Source organism: Ambystoma mexicanum, chromosome 4p (genome assembly GCF_040938575.1).
Source record: "Ambystoma mexicanum isolate Mex_15411 chromosome 4p, UKY_AmexF1_1, whole genome shotgun sequence".
In the NCBI taxonomy this organism is placed as follows: domain Eukaryota; kingdom Metazoa; phylum Chordata; class Amphibia; order Caudata; family Ambystomatidae; genus Ambystoma; species Ambystoma mexicanum.
Genome location: NC_090927.1, coordinates 1,236,695,941 through 1,236,717,730, shown reverse-complemented (window position 1 = coordinate 1,236,717,730; position 21,790 = coordinate 1,236,695,941). Strand labels below are relative to the sequence as shown.

Genomic DNA, 21,790 nt, shown 5'->3' with positions numbered 1-21,790 from the left:
GGCGTTTATAAGTTTGGTGGTATGCGCAGATGAGGAAGTGATTGCGCTGACTTGTCTGGTCATTGATAGTGAGGAGTCTAGGCATACTCCCAGAGTCTTGACAGCTGTGGATACGGGGATGATAGTGTTGTCAATGGAGAAGTTGGCGTATAGTTTGTCCAGTTTGTCTAGGGTGCTCTGTTGACCTAGTATCATGATTTCAGTCTTGTCTCCACTAAGGCAGAGGCCATTAACTGCCCTCCAAATCCTGGATGATGGAGTAGATTGTGTGGAGTGCCTTGGCGTCTTCGTGGTATGATCCTGAGAGAGGTAGAAGTACTTGTGTGTCGTCCGCGTAGTTCGTGTACGTGATACCATGTGAGTCGAGTTTGTCGAAGAGAGACTTAGTGAACAAGTTGTAAAGTGTGTGTGCAGTGCAGGATCCTTGAGGGACCCCGCAATGGAATGTAGTGGGTGTGGCGTTGGCAGTATCCGAGAAGACTTTCATGGCTCTTCCCTGGAGGAAGGAGGTGACCCAGAGAGCTGATTCTTTAGAGAAATTGGCTGAGTGTGTGAGGTGTGAGGTGAGGGTCTTGTGATCAACCAGATCAAATGCGGCTGATAGATTTAGGAGGAGCAGTAGGGCTGGCTTGCCCTTATCCATGATTTGGGTGATCTGACTCTTCAGATCCACCAGGGCTGTTTCGGTGCCGTGTCCTTTCCGGAAGCCTGATTGCCTGGTCCCAAGGATGGAGTGGGTTTCCAGAAAGTGTTGGATTTGGCAGTGTGCAGCTTTGTCCAGTAATTTCAAGAGGAATGGCACTGTAGTTATCGGTCTGTAATTGTTGGGTTGTAGGGGGTCGAGGCTAGTTTTTTTAGGGGGGGGCGGACCCAGGCCTCTTTGAGGCTCGCTGGGATAATGCCTGATTTAAAGGACGCATTGATGAATGCCGTAAAGAGCGGCGCAAAGCAGTCTGCGCAGTCTTTGATGAGCTTTGGGGGGCATATATCGCCTTTACAACGGGAGGGTGTGAGATTTTTTAGTAAGTTGATAACTTCTGGTTCAGTGACATCCTTGAAAGAGAAGTCAGGTATGGTGGGTTTTGACGAGGCGGGTGTGGAGTTGGTAGGCTTGGTTCCTGTCTGTTGAGGTGATGCTTTGCAATGGTCTTTGATTTTCTTTTGGAGAAGGTCAATTTTGTGTAACATGGCAGCTTGGATACTAGCACACCAAGCTTCATCTTTGATTATTTCATCAGGTGTATTGGGTGGGGAGATGAGCTCGATAAAAATGGCGAAGATTTCTTTAGAGTGCGATTTGGCATTAGAGATACGTGTGTTGAAGGTGTTGGCTTTGGCAGCGGTGATGGCTGTTTTGTATTGGTGGGAGATTAAGTTACATTTGTTTTTGGCACTGCAGCAGGGGGTGGTTTGCCAGTTTTTTAGTGCTGCTCTTTTGTGGGAGCGCATTGAGTGCAGTTCTTCAGTGAACCAAGAGTTGGTGTGTAGTGATTTCTTTTCTTTTTTCCATTCGAGTGGTGCTATTTCATTAATGGCTTTAGTGATGACATCTTTGTAAATGTTTGCTAGAATATTGGGGCCATTAGCGAATGGGGGTGCTAGTTCGGGGGTGTTGAGGTAGGGGCACAGGTTATCCTCTTTAAGCTTTTTAGAGCTTCTGACTTGTGCAGCGATAGCAGGGGTCAGAGTTTTGTAGTTTTTGGTGATAGGAACAGAGAATTCGATACAGTTGTGGTCGGTCCAGGGCAGTGAGGTGTTGGAAGTGATAGTAGAGAGGCAATTATGGTCCGCGATCCAATCTAGAATGCGGCCTTTGGAGTAAGTTGGACTTTCTACTTTCTGGGTGAAGCCTAGGTCACTAGGTTCCTTGGTGAGGGAGACCGCAGGTTTGTCTTAGTCTCATTGAATCCCAGATTGAGGTCTCCTAGTAGAAGTGTTTAGGTGGAGCTTTTGATGTTATTACTGAGAATGTGGATGATGTTTTCCTGGGAGTCTAGGGTGAGGCCTGGGGGACGGTATAGTAAGTGAATATTGATGGTGCTGTTGGGTGACAGTGTGAGTTTGGCCAATAAGAGGTCAGAGTTGCTGGTCGAGGAGTGACTGACAGTCGAGCTGGAGGTTCTCCTCCTTGTAGATGAAGGCTACTCCCCCTCCTATTCGTTCAGGTCTGTCTTGTCTGAGTATGGTGAAGCCTGGTGGTAGAGCAAGTGCAACGGCTGGGCCTGATGCTTCATGTAACAATGTTACATCTATTTTTGTTAACATTTTGTTAATATTACTACCATCATTTCCTTTTAATAGATGCCTCTTAAATGTATGACATGGAATGTTAAGGGTCTCAACAGCCCAATTAAGAAGCAAAGAGTTCTTGCACACATCAATAGATTCAAAGCAACTACTGCCTGTTTGCAGGAAATGCACCTTTCATTACATGAATCCATGAAATTGAAGAGATTTTGGGTAGGCAATGTACTTTCTAGTCAGACAGATGGTAAGGGCAATGGTGTGGCTATCCTGATCAAGAAGGGTACCAATTATCCGATTCTTTATACAGATGCAGACACTAACGGTAGATGGGTTTTGGCTAAATTATCAATCAATTCTCAAATCTTTTCAATTCTAAATATATATGGTCCCACGAGCCTTGATCCCAGGTTTTGTTGCGAGATGAAACAGATAATACTGCAAACTGATCTCCCAAATTTGATAATATGTGGAGACTTTAATGATATTATTGATCCCTTTCTGGGCAGGAGATCCTCATGTCAATTCAAGCGCAGTAAATCACATATTGAGTTTGCAAACTGTATGGCTGAAATAGGTGTTATAGACACAAGGAGGTTTGCTCATCCAACTGATTTAGAATTCACCTTTCATTCTCTCCCACATAACACGCTGTCACACCTTGAATATATCTGCGTTACCAAATCTTTAGTATGTGCAATAATTGACTCTACCATTGAATGTTCACTAATATCAGACCATTCCCATGTAATCACTAACATAGAAATAGGATGCGCTAATAATCACACAAATAGATGGACATTTAACAACTCACTTCTCCAAGATAGTAACTTCCAGAAATCCTTTCTCGTATTTCACCCATTCTTTTTCAAGATTAATAAAGATGAGGACACCTCTACTGCCAACAATTGGGAAGCCTATAAAGCAGCCCTAAGGGACATATCATTTCATTTGTTGCTAAAAGAAAGAGGGAGGCTACGAAAAAATTAGACACCATATATAATGAAGTAAGGGCTCTGGAGAGAAGGTATAGTGCCTCGGGAAGTGATGCCTTGCTAAAACAAATTCTAACCCTCAGTTTCTCTATTAACAAAAAGTATACGGAATAAGCATGTGGTGTGTTTCTGAAATTCAAATCCAAAATGTATCAATCATCCAATAAAGCAGGTAAAGCCCTGGGCTTGTATCTTAAAATCAAGAAGGAAAGATCCAGGATATCTGCTATTAAAAATGATATAGGTGAAATAGTAACATCTGGATGTCTTTACTAAATTCTATGAAAGGTTATACTCCTCTGAGCCCACTCACATTAATCTTAACTTCAACACATTTTTTGATCGTTTGAAGCACAACCACCCTATTAATATTGAACTACGTAGCCTAGATGGCCGTATTCGTATTAATGAAATCAATAGAGCAATTGGAGCAGTTAAGGAGCTTAAAAAAGGTAAAGCACCTGGACCTGACGGGTTTTGTATGGATTTCTTTGCACATTTCTCTTCTACCATTTCACCCAAGCTTGCATCACTCTTCACATTCTTTCCTAAGGTTGATAAATCACAAGATTCGTTTACGGAAGCCCTTCTGATCCTTTTTCCGAAACAAAATCAAGATAATGATCTGCCCAAGAATTATAGGCCCATTTCATGAATCCAGATCAAGTGGGATTTGTCAAAGGCAGAATCATTTCAGCAAACTCCAGACTAGTCATGAATCTCTGGCACTACATACATAAGAAAAAACACAAGATACCCTATATGGCAATTGCTCTTGATGTGGAAAAAGCCTTTGACTGCGTTGAATTGGATTTTCTGTTTCAAGCCCTTAAATGACATGGTATTGGGGATGGTTTTTTTTAAATCAAATTAGTTAAACTCTTATATTCAGCCAGAAACCTATATTTTAAATCAATAATCAATTCTCTCCTAGATTCTCCCTCCATAGGGGTACCAGATAAAGATGTCCCCATCACCTATTCTATTCGTGCTTGCCATTGAACCACTCTTAGAATTAATACGGACCTGCAGAGATATTGTTGGGATTAGATGTGGGAGCTCTGAGTTTAAAATGGCTGCTTATGCAGACGATATATTGATCTTCCTTAACAACCCCAATACAACGCTTCCACACTTACTGGATAGGATTGATCTATTTTCCCAGTTCTCAGGATACAAGCTGAACAAGGACAAATCAGAAATCCTCCTCCTTAATGCCCACTGTATTAAAGAAGATTTCGTCCCCTTTGGCCTCAATTGGAATCCTACCTCCATTGATTACGTCGGTATCTCAATTGCCCCTTCAGTACTCCAAATCATTCAAATTAACCTACAAAAATTACAATCAACACTAGCCAAATTCGTAACTACATGGTCTCTGCTATACTTGTCCTGGTAAGGAATGTTAGAGGCCATTAAAATGATGTTCACACCTGTGATACTGTACCATTTGCAAATGCTTCACATCTCTCTACCATCCTCCTTTAAATCTATTGACAATATAATTATAGATTTCCTTTGGGGCCCTAAGGAAAATAAAAGGATTGCTGCTAGAAAGCTAAGATATCAATTGGTGGATGGAGGAATCAATTTCCCTAATTTCAAGAACTATCACAGAGGCTTTGTTCTCAGACAAGCCATAAATTGGTTCTCCGTTAATGATGATGTAAACCCGCCTACTTGGTTAACTGTTGAAAGGATTCTTCCTGCACCATTTATATCAAAGATACAAAATATTGTTTTAATGGACCAATATGTGAGTTTCTCTAAAACGATTTGTCTCACTAGTTCATATTTGAAGGACTTTCTGTTTTATCAGATCAATAAACCAGTTCAGGCCCTTTCCCCCTTCATTTGGTGTAATAGGTATATAACCATACATAATAGACCTATTTTCCATAAAGTTTGGATTAATAAAGGGATTAAATATATTGATCAACTTATTACATACAGCAATATCCTTTCTGCAGAAGAATTTAAAAACAAATTCTTATTGCCAACATTTCCTATCAGTCAATATCTGAATCTTGTTAATGCATGTCTGGATGCCAGCAGCAGAAGTAATTCCCGGCATTTACTTGTTGATACTCCCAGAATGCATATTATTGAATCCCCTGATGCAATTAAAGCATCCAACATTCATAAAGTTATACTGTCTGAAAGAACCCCCAATAATTTATGGACATCTGAATTACAATGGGAAGAAGAATGTGGAATACATTTTGGGGTCGCATTATGGTCAAAGATATGGTATAGGATTAAAATGATTTCTACATCAGCAAACCTAACCCAACCCCTTTACTTTTTCATACATAGAGCCTTTATCACCCCTAAGAAACTTTTCCTATCGAAAATGAACAGACGATTTATTCTGGTCAAGCCACTCAGCTCCTGGGTCCTTCAGACACATGTTTTTAGACTGTCCATTGGTAAAGTCATTTTGGAACCAGGTTTGGACCTCTCTTCAACAGATTGTCAAGATCTCTATTCCTTAGAATTTGACCAACATCCTACTTGGTAGCCTAGCTTTCAATGAAAGCAGAATTAAGTCATCTTTCATTATATTCGAACTGTTTCTACTTCTGGCGGTAGTCTAATTACATCAAATTGGAAAGATTTCACGAAGATCTCCATAAAAGGCTGGTGGAATAATATATCCAATGTCAATAGAATGAAAAAATGTATTGCTAGCTCTCCCTCTCCCTCGTTAAGACATGATGGACAATGGCTTTCTTTGTTGATTACTTAAATAATACAAATATTTTATTTACTTGACTGATATATTGTTAACCCTATACATGGATATACTACTGCTATGCCTTTTTCTATTATCAATTCGATAGTTTTTTTTTCCTTCCCTTCCTTAATGTTACCCCTTCCATTACCCCCCTTTGTCATACTCAATTAGTCTGAGTAACACAAGCATAAAAAATACATTTTGTACCAACTGGATCGCTAGTTAATATGTTACACATTTCTTAAAGTTAATGAATTTAATTCTATAGCTGTTCCCTAATTATTACAGTACAAATGCATTTATAAGAGCTTGAGTGCTTTGTTATATAATTGATTATTTCATATAAACTCAGATTGTAATTGTTTACTCTGGTACTAAATAAATAAAAACCTTTAAACTCAAAAATACTTCTGCGATAACCTTCGAAAAACTGCCACCATTCTTCCAAAGAGAGCAAGGGGGGATACTGACACAGCTCACATGCATTGTGCATCACATCCCAAAGGTCATTGGGGTCTACGACCTCTGGTGAGTGTGAAAAGGCAAGGATCGCATAACTATGTGTATACAATATTTTGACTTGGTTTGTTTTTGTTGACACACATTCTCAACTCCCCTGATCAATTTTTCCAAAACCTTGCACTACGGTGTTCCGCGGGCGTTCACCTATAGAGCTTTGAGGCCATACCAATGGGATAACGGCGCTATACAAATACCAAATTGCATTACATTTGTGCTTGTGACGCGTCTCTTGCCACAAAAGCAGCAGCTCCAGGGTGAGAGAACAGCCAACGGAGTGATACATTAATGGAAACTCTCATTCGCACCAGATGATATTTTAATGCGGTAGAGCACAGAAAGCCATGTAGAACTTTGTGACAGCGTGTACCAAAGCACACAAGAGCCATATGACACAGCAGACACATTTGAATCATATCATCCTCTCCGATTAGCCTGTGCAAGTGTGTCTGCATGAATACGCTCTCAAACATGTACACGTGTAGTGCCTCTGTCTCACTGATCCAGAACACACAATTTACACCATCCCTCCAGAGCTCGTTCAAGGATTCGCTCGCTCGCTGAAGGGTTGCTTACCTGTATCTGCTGCAGTATGTTTTTCAGTTGAACCAAAAACTCTTTGGCCTCCTTTGCTTTGTCCGACACGCCACTCAATGCCTGCGATAGCTGGGCCTGAAAGAAAGCAGAAGAAGGAGACATCTTAAATTCACATCAGCACAGAATCCTCCCGCCAGGTCATATGGTACTGAGCAAAACAGGGTTCACCAAATGCACAGAGAGGAGCTTGTGGACACATCAGAGCTCGGCCATGATGGTATAGGGCATTGAAACCTTCATTCATTCATGCCGCAGAATTGGGCTGTTCTCGCAGAATAGTCCATCAGGTGTGGTTGACCTGATTCACAGAAGCGTTTTATAATGGCACAACCCCATTGGAAAACGCTCTGTAAATCAGGCCCTTAGGGCCCGTAGGACCAGATTCATGGAATACGTGTATTTTTGCAAGTCAGCGCAAAGTCAGTGCATAGTCATCTTTGCAGTACAGAATGACTTTGGCCGGACTTTACACAGCAAATATTCCCTTTGCACAGTTCCATGGATCAAGGTTTGTGTCGGCAGTGCAAAGTCACTTTTCAGCCGTGCAAATTCACTTTGAACCGGGCAAATATTCCATGAATCGGGCCCTATGTGTCTATCGAAGGCACATATCATAAGGCAAGGTTTCTATCAGGTCGATCAGCTCCTGCTTAGATGTGGAGTATATGATATGATAGGTTATTCATAACACGCTTAATACCCAGAGGTTTCTAAGCGCAGACCCGGGAATCAAACCTGTGTCTCTCGGTGTCGTCTTGCTTCCAAGGTGAGCGTGTTGCCCCTAAGCTATCCTCCCGTGACAATAATCCACCTAACCTGCATTTGATATGTAACCTGAATCTGATATACTTAATAATATCATATTTTATTTGATAGTTTTAGCCTATAAGAGTGACTGTCCAATAGCTTGCTCACAGGTCTTTCTTCCTCTACATTATTTTTTGCGGACTCTACCAGTATAAATGCACAGTGAGTTAATGCGCAAGCTGCTGTGCACAGTGTGGTTCACATTTGAAATCTACCTCCGCAGGCTCAGCCTTTTGTCCTTATGGGGTCAATAAAATGGGTAGCATTGTGTGCGGTGTTAGCAGTAGAAGTAGCAGCCAGAGTGCTATAATGCTGCATGAACGGCACAGCATCACCTTCACTATGCAAAAATAAAATGGAAGCAAAATGAATGCATTACATCACTAATATACTCTTCCTCCAACAGTCTCCCTTTGCTTGCTCCCTCTATATTTCACATTATTCTCTATCAACCCTCAACATCCATTCCCTCTCACCAGTTCTCTTCCATCCTCTCCGGCCCATCTATGCATCTATTTGTGCATCTTGATCTTTAGCTCTCTCAATCTTCTGCCACCCTCATGTTTCCTCTTGGCCTCTTTCCTTTCCTCTCTCATCTCCTTAATATACTGGCCTTCCCTACCTGAACCCCCATCATACCCCTTTTCAGCATCTCCATCTCCTGCCCCTCTTCCTTTCGGACTGTATGTGCTACTCAGCACCCTGAGGTATTACTTTTTCATAAAAACACATTTTATACTGAAACCCGTTTTCTGTAGGGCACCTTTATCTGCCCTGACTAACTGCAACCCTACAAATACCAGACTGTGCAAAGGGGAGTACACACAACTGGAAGCTATTTACACAAATTCGTTCTGCAGTTTCCTAGGCAAGTTTCCTGTGTGTGGTGGGTTCTCCACCCACATGAGAGACACTCACTTTGTGCAAAGTGCTCCTCCGAAGAGAAGGGGCTGTAGACCTAGATGAGTGACTATCATGATCAGTTATTCTGGTAGCCTGAACAGTTCATAAAGCGTGAAGGGAGGAGGGGGAATCCAGACTGTCTTCACAATAAGGTCATGATTTCATTATTTTTCTACTCAAAATTCGGTTGGCATACATTATTTGGAAAGATTTCTACAAGTAGACTAATGTTTTACACAAAGAACAGATATATGTGTCTGGAAAACATGCAAACATACTTCAAAGGCAGTGAAATATTTCAAACAAATTGTGGGTTAAGTGTGTTCTGCAAAGTCATTGCAGATTCAGCGGATGAGCTGGGCCTCCATTCCAAGGGCGCCACAGACCCCATGGTGGTACGGACCCAATGGTGGCACAGACCCCATGGTGGCACAGACCCCATGGTGGCACTCTAGGTCTAAATTTGTACCCATGCGCATCCCTACTTTTTAAAAAAGACCACCTTTCCTTGTTTCAAATATTCATTTCAAACACCCCTTATTCCGGAAATCAAGGAGTCAGTAAAACAATAACACCACCCTTATGCTTGGTGATGCCTTATCTTCCAAGAGACAACCAGACATCTCCTAAAGTCTGCACAACACAGGTCACTGTTTTGTGGATAAAATGTGCGAGCAGGCAAGACATTTTTAACACACAGTTCACATGTTAACTAATTCGACACATCACAGACAAGTCAGCATTGGTAAGTTTAAAAAAAACAGGTTTATGTGGGGAAGGTATTCACAGTGGAGTATACACAGGATGAGGGGCTTTGGGATGCTAAGGGTCCCTTCCCAGTGAGCTGTGACATCACAGAGAAGGCGGAAATTTACATTTAACTCTTTTGTCTGCTCTAGCCTCCAGCCCAGTAATGCAAAAAAAAGAAACACTTCAAAGGAACAAACCAGCTGAATGACCAGTGGCCTGTGAAGCCGTGCTATGAAAGGGGCCAGCCTGCTCACACACAAAAAACAACCCTTTTGTTAGTATTTCACAGAGACAGACCTCCGTTTTTTACACTTCAAAAAGGCTGCCTTTTACAGGGACGAGGATGCGTACAACTTAGTAGTTTAGGTGTCACCACCAGGTTCACGGAGTTCTTCCAATGGCGGCTGCCTGGTACATGAAAGTATACTCTGACGTTCTTCATTTCCCAAAATGTTCAAAATCTGCTTCTCAAATCTGATATTGGAGCTGATGTTTGAAAGTCATGAGCCTTTCCGCTTCCTCAGAGAGACAGCCATTGCTGACATGGAAGCCGGACAGGAATGGCAACTTGCTTAGCGCTTGCCCTCATGGTTTTGCAAATGGTTCGGTGATTTGAGATTGCTACCGCACCCAAGAGAGGACTGAGTGGGGAGGATCCTAAGCAGAACTTTTTTTGGCAGCAGAGTGTGGTGTAAACCCCAAGAACATAACATAACGATATGAATTATATACAATCTGCGTGATCTTAATAATTCATGGATCACAGTTTGAAATGTACAGCAGGTGGAGCTCAATACTTAATAAGCATGAGTCAAGAATGTCTACACATCGTTCTTCTTTTTATCATTTCAGAGAATAACAGGAGCACCTTGCTGACATCAGCTGCAAGTGACCTTAGGAAGAAAGATGATAAGACCTCATTACGAGTATGGAGGGTGTAGGAAAAAGTGTCGGTAACTGAATTACTGGCACTTTTCCTGCTCCGCCACACTACGAGTTTGGCCCTGGAGTGGGGGAATTTCCTCCAGCATCGTGCGGGAGCTAAATCCTCCCACTTTCTGCAGAAAAATCGGCAAAACTGACCGAATTACTGCTTATAGTTCAGTTAACACAATGCATCCACAGCTTTCACTGGTTGCTCACAGATATCCCCATACGTAAGCATGGCCAAGTTTAGCTTGCTTCTCGGGGAGCTCCGTTGGAGTTTGCTGAATATCAAGAACTATCCCCGCTGGTGCATCATGAGGCATTCTGGAAAGGAGACTATTACAAAACCTCACATGTGAATGAAAGCATTAGGGCAATAACCAGTGGTTCAGGCGGGACTGCATTTTACAAAAACCAGAATAATAGGTGAAATACCTTTCTGCCGCATGTTGTTGATCTCCAGGCCACTACAAAGTCCAGTCTGTTTAAGAGATTGAATAAAAGCTTAGCCACCTGTATTGTCTGCTTTTTAGTTGCTGGGGTCTCTGAAGCAGAGGAGACCTGTGGCCTCATTACCCTCTAAGAGAATCACATTCTCCATGACTGCCTCCTTTTCACTCGCACTGGGAAAAATGAATCCCCTAAATGGTACAAATATACAAGCTTAGTCAGTGGCAGACTGGCTGGGCCTTCTTTGCTAAACGTTACCTATTAAACTGCAGCTTAGATTTAACTAGGATATTTTCTTACTGCCGCTCCATTGAATTTATGAAGATATGACTAGATCCCAAAAGTTACGATGCTGCTACACTGAATTTTTTATTTTTTAAATGTTTTTTTATTTACTTGAATTTTAATCAAAAAGATCTTTTGATTTTTACAAGAATATTTGACTCTAAGAGTGTTGTACTCTTTGTGGCTTTGACTCCGAGCATCTTAGTGTCTTTTTTTCTTCAATTTCTTCGTTTCTTGGTGTCTTGACGTTTCGGTGGCCCCCACAGAGGGAAGGACAGGAAGGAAGTTTGTGTTTATAGAAAGACTAATACCACTCTTCGACAGGAGTTGATTGTTCACTTTTTGTAGAGCATATTCTGACCATTGAAAAACATTGAATTTATGAAGATATGACTAGATCCCAAAAGTAACGATGCTGCTACATTGAATTTATGAAGATATGACTAGATCCCAAAAGTTACGATGCTGCTACATTGAATTTATGAAGATTGACTAGATCCCAAAAGTTACGATGCTGCTACATTGAATTTATGGAGGTATGACTAGATCCCAAAATTTACAATGATCAAACAAGTATAAGAAAAAAGACACAATCTAAATTCACTGTATAAGATCTTTAAAAATAATTACCCACACAAATATCCAGAGTACCAGCTTGAACACAAGATAGCATCACTACTGTATTTTGCAAAGAATAAATCAGCCAAGCATAATCCCATTGTCTATATTATTATTCTTCAACCAAATAATATACCTAACTCTAGTCAACCCTATCCAACTGTGTGTTTTCGAATTGCTTCTTTATGGAAATATTTCAAATTCATGACCTTTATTAAAAACATCCATGCAAAATGCAAATCTTTCAAATGGGTGCTGTTGGCAACCACGGCATGCCAGCTTCCAGAGGTACCAATTTAGTTAAGTGACAGATATGCATCAGCATTCTCGAAAGGTGCATAAACTATTCATGAAGACAAACCTTTAGCGCTATAAGGCCCTCGTCCAAAACCTTGACACATTCTTCAAGATAAACAGAAGACTGCTCATCAATTGTAAAAGCTGACAAAGGTCTGTCAAGGGCAAACACTTGCCGTACAAAACAGCTGTGATCTTTATTTGAAATGCCACCCTTCCTTTGGCACATGGGCAGAAAAGGACCCATTTTGAAGCTCTATGCTAGATCATGGCCTGAGAAAAAACAACTAAGGGGAATCCCTGTCACATATACATTCTCACAAATATTCAAGAATTGTGTACTACTTTAATTGTATTCATTTGGTAATTTTAAGTATTCCACTTTTAATTACATTTCTAGAATATGAACTAGGCATGTTCAGAAGGTGGATCACTGTAAAGCAGTAGGATAAAGTAAAATAATTGTCATTAACATTTGCACATATGAAAGTATCATTAAGGCAAAGGGCCATTCAGATATCATTATTGCATCAGGTGAACGGTTACATTTAAATAGATACATCGTACACATGCTAGACGATGGGCCATATAACAACAATTGCCATCCAGTTAGGCTGAGGTCAGTTGTCCCACCTGGCCAGCCATTTACACTTGGTGGTCCTTTGGCTGGTGGAGGGAGCGTGTGGTTTAGCACTTACACAGCGAAGAGTTTTGGGTGGTCTCTGGGGCACCTTCTCCAACATATCACGAGTTTCGCCGAAAACCTGCGGGTGACCCCTGGTATAAAATCTCACCTTTAGATATGTTGAGTTGCAATAAAAGATGTAGGTTTTCGCCCAGGCTCCATAATACAGATTTAGCCTGCACAGGTAAATGTGCCTGAGCGGCCTGCCTTGCCATAGTATCCCAAGCTAACGCAGGCAGCCTGCATACCACAGTCCAGTAATGCCTGTCCATCAAGGAGTCTATTGATGGTAGCACCCCAGCATGCTTTCTGGACTGCTAATAGCTGTTTTTTTTGCTTACTTTGAACTTACAAATCAAAATGGCCACCATGGATGTAGGGAGAAGGGAACTACATGTTGTCTCTTTTCCCTTTCAATGGTGGCAAGTGCCATGACAGGGAAGTGCCACAACAGCGAATGTTCCTGGAGCTAGTGAGGACCAGGCAGGCGCAGATAGGTAGGGGTGGGTAGGGTTGAGGTGGGGGGTGGTGAGGGACGTAGGAAACTGTTGAGTGGAAGGGTGGAACGGGCATGGGGCAGTGAGAGAAGATAGTAACCCCCCCTCCCAAGTGCTAATAGTGAATACGGAATGCCTGAACCCTGCCTTCCACCAGCAGTCATTACTGTCCCTTTGCATAACATGGGCCCATGAGTCTTTCATAAATGGATCAGGATACGGACCATCTCAAATACTTTGCAATCGCCAACCTCTTTTTCTTACTCTGACACTCACATTTTTCTTTCACCATGGGGTACATATAATGTGATCTTTCGGAGTAATATAAATACACTAATGAATCGAAAAAAGCATAACAGTTGTCTAAGACCTACCATGAAAATAGCACATTACAGAGCTTCCCATACCTATATAATTCGAAATATGATACTACTGGGGGATTCTGAGATCTGGTGGTCTTCCCAGACCTTCATCATAATTTAACAAGCATGGGCAATACCAATAGTTTGGACTTTTGTGTAGGCATGGAAAAGGCACTTGCCAGGCACTGCCTTAGTGGTATTAACTGGCCATTGATGGTAGCAGCTACAAACTGGTAAATGTACATGGGCATCTAATAGCAGTTCCTAACAAATGCCTAATACTTAAGCACAAGCCAAAACTGTTGGTGAAAATTCATTAACTAAAAGAAGACTGCTTTGAAAAAATGCTGACAGGCACTTGGGTGCAAGGTTTGATGGTTAGGCTTGACTAAAGTGAGCTGAAAGAGTTCCCATGAGGAGGCGTTGTCAGGATGCCGAAGCATGTTGCCCCTTCTGCCTCTAAACACATGCTGGCTGCCCCACGTGCTCGGTTGCCATACTGTTTCCAATTAGCAGCATGTCCTCTGTTTAGGGCTTGGAAGGCGTTTGGACGGTTGCCATGGTCACGGCACGCCTCCAATCCGCTCGGCTTGCCTCCCTCGCGATTGGCCAGAACTCACCGTCACGTGATGCCGGCTTCGGGCGTACAATGCAAACGCGCCGTTCCATTGGGCCGATAAAGGACTCTCCAACATCTGTGTCAGCGCTTCTGATAATTTCTGGATTTTCTGAGCCTGCTTTGTGAATTTCTTGTGTCACACCATTGCCTGTTTTCCGACTGATTTCGTGTCCCTGACATTGGTCCGCTCTTCTGACTATGCCTCCACCTCCTGATTCCACCTCCTGATTCTGTCCTTTACGTCTACGCTGTTGCCGACCATTGCCTGGGTCTGGATTGACTACGGATTACATTTGGCTTGTTTATCCCTGCCCGGATACTTGACTCGGCTTGTTGTCTGGAGTGCCTCCATCTCTCGTTGTGTCTCTGTTCCGGCCTGATTGTGTACCGACCAGGACCGCCTTGGATACCCTGAAAGGGGTTTGTCTGTCTCTCCCACGTTACCCTCCTCAACCTCACGTTATCCCTGTGCATTCATCTTTCCCATTCCATATGAACTACATTTCCTGCACGCATACCTCTTGTTCTTTCAAACCACTTGCCTTCCTCAGGACCTTTATTCTACTACCACAAAGAAACTGGCACAAGAACTTTGGACGCTATCCTGTACACATAGTGCCACAACCCGACTCTAGTGCGTCCCTTGTGCCGCAAGGGGTAGTCCCTGTACTAACTTCCCTTCCTTCCCGTTGTTTTTCCCTTCATCCCTCCTGGAATCTGCTCTTACTCGGTTCCTCACTACATCCTCATCCGGTAAGCACAACTCACCACCTCTCACTAGCCCTTTTTGTGTCATTAGCCCTTCTTGGTTTTCCATTTCCTCCTTGAGTGTTCTGTTGACTAAGATTGGGGTATTGTGCTTTCCCCAGCGGCAGAACGTGTGGAGATTGCGTGCAGGTGCTACTAGTGATTGCAGCTCCTTATTACTTCAGGTTAGTGCCTTAACTCCAACTTCTTCCTGTACTGTCTTGGAAGTGTTCAGCTGTCCCCTCCTAATCTGACTTCCGCTTGCTTCCGCAGCTTGCTGTGGAACACAGGGAATCAGGGTCTCCCGCCCTTTCAAGCAATCAACCCATCTGGCTTGGTGGCTTAAGTGGGCAGTAGGGTGTATTGCCGGGAAGGTTCCCTCGATTTGAGGGGGACCTGGGCAGTCATTTGAGTACAAGGGATTATCAGTGGGGGCTTCTGGCCAAGCACCTGTATGGCTCTACCGGTGGGTGTGTATACAAGTCTCCCGGTCAGTGTCAAATCTGTTATTGTCTGTGTATTGCCTTGTGGGCTCGAAACCTGATAGGTGTTTTGGGCAGGAACTGGGTGGGGATGGCCATTGGGATTTGCATTGCTATGGGCAGTCAATGGTTGGGCAAATCCTCCTAAACCTACCCAGAGGATTACTCCCCTACCTCTCCTTCCCTTACAGACCCTCACAATCATATCCTTAATACTCACAAGCATTTACTACGCAAACAGCCTCCACCTAGGAATGCCGGAAAGACGCACCAAGAAACTCCAAATGGTGCAAAACACAGCAGCCAGGATCCTATTAAGACTGAACAGAAGAGACCACATCACCCCAGCATTAAAAAGGCTACACTGGTTACCAGTAAAAAAACGTATTAAATGCAAAGCACTATGCATCGCCCACAAAGCCTTGTACAGACAAGGAGCCACATTCCTCCGATACAAGATTAGCTGGTATCGGCCAGAAAGAGACCTAAGATCCAGCAACAATCTACAAATAGAGGCAAAACATTATGAAAAAAGGAAATTCGACGAAACAGCATTCTCCCGTCTAATTGCCAACATCTGGAACAACATGCCCAAAGAAATTGCCTTCAGTAAACTATTCAAAACCTGGCTATTCAACAGACAATGACAACCTCGAAGGGACACCGGCTACAATTACAATAACATCACAGACAAACAACTAGAGAGGATACGAGATAGGCCAAAGAACCACAATCGAGAACCTGGCTAGATACTGCCAAGCAGCAACCAAAGAGTCACACCAGAGACTCCAACAAACCATCAGACTCACTAACCCACTTCCCCTTCCTGCTCCTCCAAAATAACTAACGCCACTACACCAGACAGGGGCTAGCCACACTACATATTAACCAACCAAGAATCAATTCTATGTTCACACCGAGCACCCCTAGATGCTGAAGTACACCTAGAATGAACCACCCACATAGTCCGTAAAACATCAACAACGCAATCACACACCAAAACAACAGATAATCTTACAGCTGTGCCACCAGTGATCAGAATCGCTTATGGACAATATCAAACCAGTGCGCACAACCAGACCCACCACAACGCCAGGCCTCATACTAACACCAACACATAACACTACCACACACCTGAGGCACCGAATCTTACCCATACGGTTACAACGCACAGAGCCTCCAGCACGAACCCCCACATGCAAAACAACACTCACAGACGCCAGTTCCTCCTGGTTCTAAACCTATTCTCTCACGCTATCCTCACTAACCTCCCCACACCTCTCTCTTGCGTGAGCGCCTAGTGTCTGCCCCTGGGTGGTAGAGGTGCGTGGTCCAAATCAACAAAACATAACAAATAACCAAACAACCCCTTCAAGCTTTGTGTCCCTCTGTGTATGTTGTTTCTCCCCATTTGTACTCTAATGCAATAGTTTTGGCTTATAGGTGGCTATGCCACCTCATAGCCTAAACCAAAAACTAGTAGAGCTAGTATCTTTGCTTTCTCTGGGTAACTATTCCTGGAACACTTCACAGACTATGCAGATGAAACCCAAATCATCATTCCCATCTGTGGTTCCTATGAAACTGATACTAAACTACTTAATGCTACCTACCAAATTATTCCTGGCGTGGATGGCTATCCATGGCCTATGTCTCAATGATGACAAAACGGAGCTACTCCTTATCAGATCACAGAACAGACTTAACAAATTAGACTCCCAATTTAAATCTTTTAATATTGGCAATATCACCATAAACATCTCTGAAGAAGTCAAAACGTTAGGTATCTACCTTGACTCAGGCCTCACACTTACGAGGCAAGTAAATGCTACTGCTTTGGCAGCGGCCTATACTTCTAAACTTATCAATGCCGCTAGACCCTTCCTCTCCTCAGAAAGTTGAATATGAGCCAGAGGCCTCATATTGTCCAGACTGGACTATTGTGAAGCCCCGTACGCTGGCAACAACAGTCGCAACTTTAAAAACGTCAGGTATTACAAAACAAAGCCCTGAGAGTAGCTCTCAATATCCCGAGAACCAGTCACATAACAGCTGCAAGACGCAATGCCCATTGGCTCCCAGTGCAAGATAGGATCACCTTCAAAACATTATAACTTACTCATAAATGTCTTTCAAATTCAGCCCCAAAATACCTAACTAATAAATTCTCAAAAAACCAAACCAACAGACCTATCCGGTCCACACAAGCCCACCTCCTAACCATACCAAGATTCAAACTACAAAAAGCAGGAGGCAGTAGTTTCCCAGTACAAGCGGCAAAACATTGGAATTCCCTGCCCCTGACCTTAAGAGAGGAACCATCCTACTGGACTTTTAGAAATAAAGTTGAAAACTTGGCTGTTCGCTCAGGTGTAGTAATATACATTGTTGCTCTGGCCTATGATTGTAATTACCCTGTCAATTTCTACTGTTCTAGATCTCGTTATGAATTATTACTGTATGCCTAATGCCAATCCTATGTGTAACTAACAACAACATAAGAATGTGTTGTACTCACTATGCCACTCTGCACTAAAATTAATTGTAACTAAGATGCGCCCAGATACCTAGGGGTTTGGTGCGCTATATAAATATCAAAATAAATAAATAAATAAATAAATAAAATCGAGCATAAAGCAATAAGCTGTAAGAACTTTGAACAGAGGAGAGGGGTTAGTCCCAGAAGTGCGACTCTTTCTGAACTAGAGACGGTTGGATTCAAGATGCTGAGATGTCATGAGGAATTTCCATAGTGTGGTGTCGCAGCAGGAAAATTCTCTACCACCCAAATCTTCTGAATCTTTCAGGGCAGAGCGGACTCTGGCCACGGCAGAGTGCTGCTTCCAATAGGGGCTATGGGGCTAGAACCCAGAGAAACACACTGGGTGGCCATTCCTGGACAAGTAATCGACTTCATAACTGCTACAAAACCATAATGATGAACACCCCCGTGTGCCCAAAGATGAGACAGCTCATCCGCCATGATGCCTGATATGATTTATGGGCAGGTGGGAAGGCGTATAGGCCTAGACGGATAGGCCTGGAGGTGTGCGATCCACCTGCAACCTTCCACACGCTTGCTGGCACAAGAAAGGTAATCAGGTATTATTGAAACATTGTTTTCAAAAGGTTAAGGTTATAACTTGCTCACAAGTGCAGCCAACAAACATTGGAAATTCCCATTTAGGTACAAATACACGCTGTACATCATCCGTCCGCCTTGACTGTAATTCTAACTCTCCCTTTTTAGGTTTTGGATTATATGTGTTCCTTAAAATGCAGGGGTGTTGCTAGGTCTGGAAAAGATCAGGGGCTAAGCTAATGTCGGGACTGGCGGGATTCGGGGCTGGCTATAGCCTTTTAGTTGTAGCCCCTGAGCTTCTATCCGGGCTACAACCAAAAGACCCGGGGCTATAGCCTCCTCAGCCCTTAATAAGACGTCTGCTGGAGAAGCAACTATTGGTACGTGTTAAATGAGTATGAATAAACACTGAGTGGTGTGTCATTAGTCCCTCCGTTTGTATGTTTCTGGTATTGTGATTTGCTGAAACATTCAGTGTGTTTGTTGGTGGTAATTGGTTGTTGCTGTTGCCAATATAGTGGAAAAAGTCCCAGATGTCCAAGCTTGACAGGGATTGGGCAGCTCTATCTTTTTTTAAGTGGCTGCTTGTTTTGCATTAAGTGCTTGCAGTCGTGTGTACTTCATTGCTGTCCTTTAGTCATGGCTTGACGTTTATTGGCCATTTGAGAATGCACTTAGCATATGACAACCAAAGCAGATTAGCTTTGCCAATGCTTGTTTTTCAATGTATTCGGTTTATTGTTGTTTCTCTTTTATTGGTATGTGTTGGGTGGACATTATTATACAGACATTATAATTAGTAGGTAGTAGCCAGTGTCATAGCTATTGTCCTTTCTTTTGGTATCATGCCTGTAGTGTATGTTAGGAGTGTATATTTATAACATGTTGGCTTTGTGGAATAATCCCGTGCATTGGTTGATTTTGAGAAGTGTGTTTCGGTTTCTGTGCTATTTGGTTAATACTGAAATATGGGTGACATGTGTTCTTGTTATTATGACATGTATCGTCCTTTTTGGCCACCCAATGGAGGCGGCGGAAGATGCTACGAGAGACACATGTTTGCGTGTTCTACAGCATAGGCTTCATATCATCGAGGGGGAACTATGGTTCCGACAATGCTGGACGGACTTCATGGATGGAGTGCAAGGCCTGCCTTTTGTTTTACATTGAATTTTTTTTAAAATATATTTATAGCAGCGCCCAAGACCCTCGTGTATCACGACACTAGTTACAGTAAGTGCAAAGTGAGTAAGGGGCAACGCACATTGGTTACAGCATGCCGAAGGGAATTGAGAGACAAAATAAGCACGACTGTATACAGATTGGCAAAGCCTCACCTCTTGGTGCCGGGGGCTACATCAAGTATGCAGTCACAGGTAGGTAAACAGTTACATTAATAGGTGTGCACACTTTAGAAATGCTAACCTCTGGGGGGCTACATCAAGTATGCAGTCACAGGTAGGTAAACAGTTACATTAATAGGTGTGCACACTTTAGAAATGCTAACCTCTGGGGGCTACATCAAGTATGCAGTCACAGGTAGGTAAACAGTTACATTAATAGGTGTGCACACTTTAGAAATGCTAACCTCTGGGGGCTACATCAAGTATGCAGTCACAGGTAGGTAAACAGTTACATTAATAGGTGTGCACACTTTAGAAATGCTAACCTCTGGGGGGCTACATCAAGTATGCAGTCACAGGTAGGTAAACAGTTACATTAATAGGAGTGCACACTTTAGAAATGCTAACCTCTGAGGGGCTACATCAAGTATGCAGTCACAGGTAGGTAAACAGTTACATTAATAGGTGTGCACACTTTAGAAATGCTAACCTCTGGGGGCTACATCAAGTATGCAGTCACAGGTAGGTAAACAGTTACATTAATAGGTGTGCACACTTTAGAAATGCTAACCTCTGGGGGGCTACATCAAGTATGCAGTCACAGGTAGGTAAACAGTTACATTAATAGGTGTGCACACTTTAGAAATGCTAACCTCTGGGGGGCTACATCAAGTATGCAGTCACAGGTAGGTAAACAGTTACATTAATAGGTGTGCACACTTTAGAAATGCTAACCTCTGGGGGCTACATCAAGTATGCAGTCACAGGTAGGTAAACAGTTACATTAATAGGTGTGCACACTTTAGAAATGCTAACCTCTGGGGGCTACATCAAGTATGCAGTCACAGGTAGGTAAACAGTTACATTAATAGGTGTGCACACTTTAGAAATGCTAACCTCTGGGGGCTACATCAAGTATGCAGTCACAGGTAGGTAAACAGTTACATTAATAGGTGTGCACACTTTAGAAATGCTAACCTCTGGGGGCTACATCAAGTATGCAGTCACAGGTAGGTAAACAGTTACATTAATAGGTGTGCACACTTTAGAAATGCTAACCTCTGGGGGGCTACATCAAGTATGCAGTCACAGGTAGGTAAACAGTTACATTAATAGGAGTGCACACTTTAGAAATGCTAACCTCTGGGGGGCTACATCAAGTATGCAGTCACAGGTAGGTAAACAGTTACATTAATGGGAGTGCACACTTTAGAAATGCTAACCTCTGGGGGGCTACATCAAGTATGCAGTCACAGGTAGGTAAACAGTTACATTAATAGGTGTGCACACTTTAGAAATGCTAACCTCTGGGGGGCTACATCAAGTATGCAGTCACAGGTAGGTAAACAGTTACATTAATAGGTGTGCACACTTTAGAAATGCTAACCTCTGGGGGGCTACATCAAGTATGCAGTCACAGGTAGGTAAACAGTTACATTAATAGGTGTGCACACTTTAGAAATGCTAACCTCTGGGGGGCTACATCAAGTATGCAGTCACAGGTAGGTAAACAGTTACATTAATAGGTGTGCACACTTTAGAAATGCTAACCTCTGGGGGCTACATCAAGTATGCAGTCACAGGTAGGTAAACAGTTACATTAATAGGTGTGCACACTTTAGAAATGCTAACCTCTGGGGGCTACATCAAGTATGCAGTCACAGGTAGGTAAACAGTTACATTAATAGGTGTGCACACTTTAGAAATACTAACCTCTGGGGGCTACATCAAGTATGCAGTCACAGGTAGGTAAACAGTTACATTAATAGGTGTGCACACTTTAGAAATGCTAACCTCTGGGGGCTACATCAAGTATGCAGTCACAGGTAGGTAAACAGTTACAT

The 21,790-nt window shown here is 42.7% G+C and overlaps 1 protein-coding gene across 3 annotated transcripts in view; it reads right to left on the bottom strand.

Annotated features, from left to right (window-relative positions):
- The window catches only part of TRIM67 (tripartite motif containing 67), a 480,288-nt gene that overhangs the window by 270,853 nt on the left and 187,645 nt on the right, over window positions 1–21,790 (bottom strand). For all 3 annotated transcript variants that reach the window (XR_011260520.1, XM_069606899.1, XM_069606900.1), the window contains exon 2: window positions 7,072–7,167. Coding sequence is in view for 2 of the 3 variants with exons in the window: in XM_069606899.1 (XP_069463000.1) it covers window positions 7,072–7,167 (96 nt within the window). In the remaining variant the exon portion in view is untranslated. The remainder of the gene's footprint in view (window positions 1–7,071; window positions 7,168–21,790) is intronic.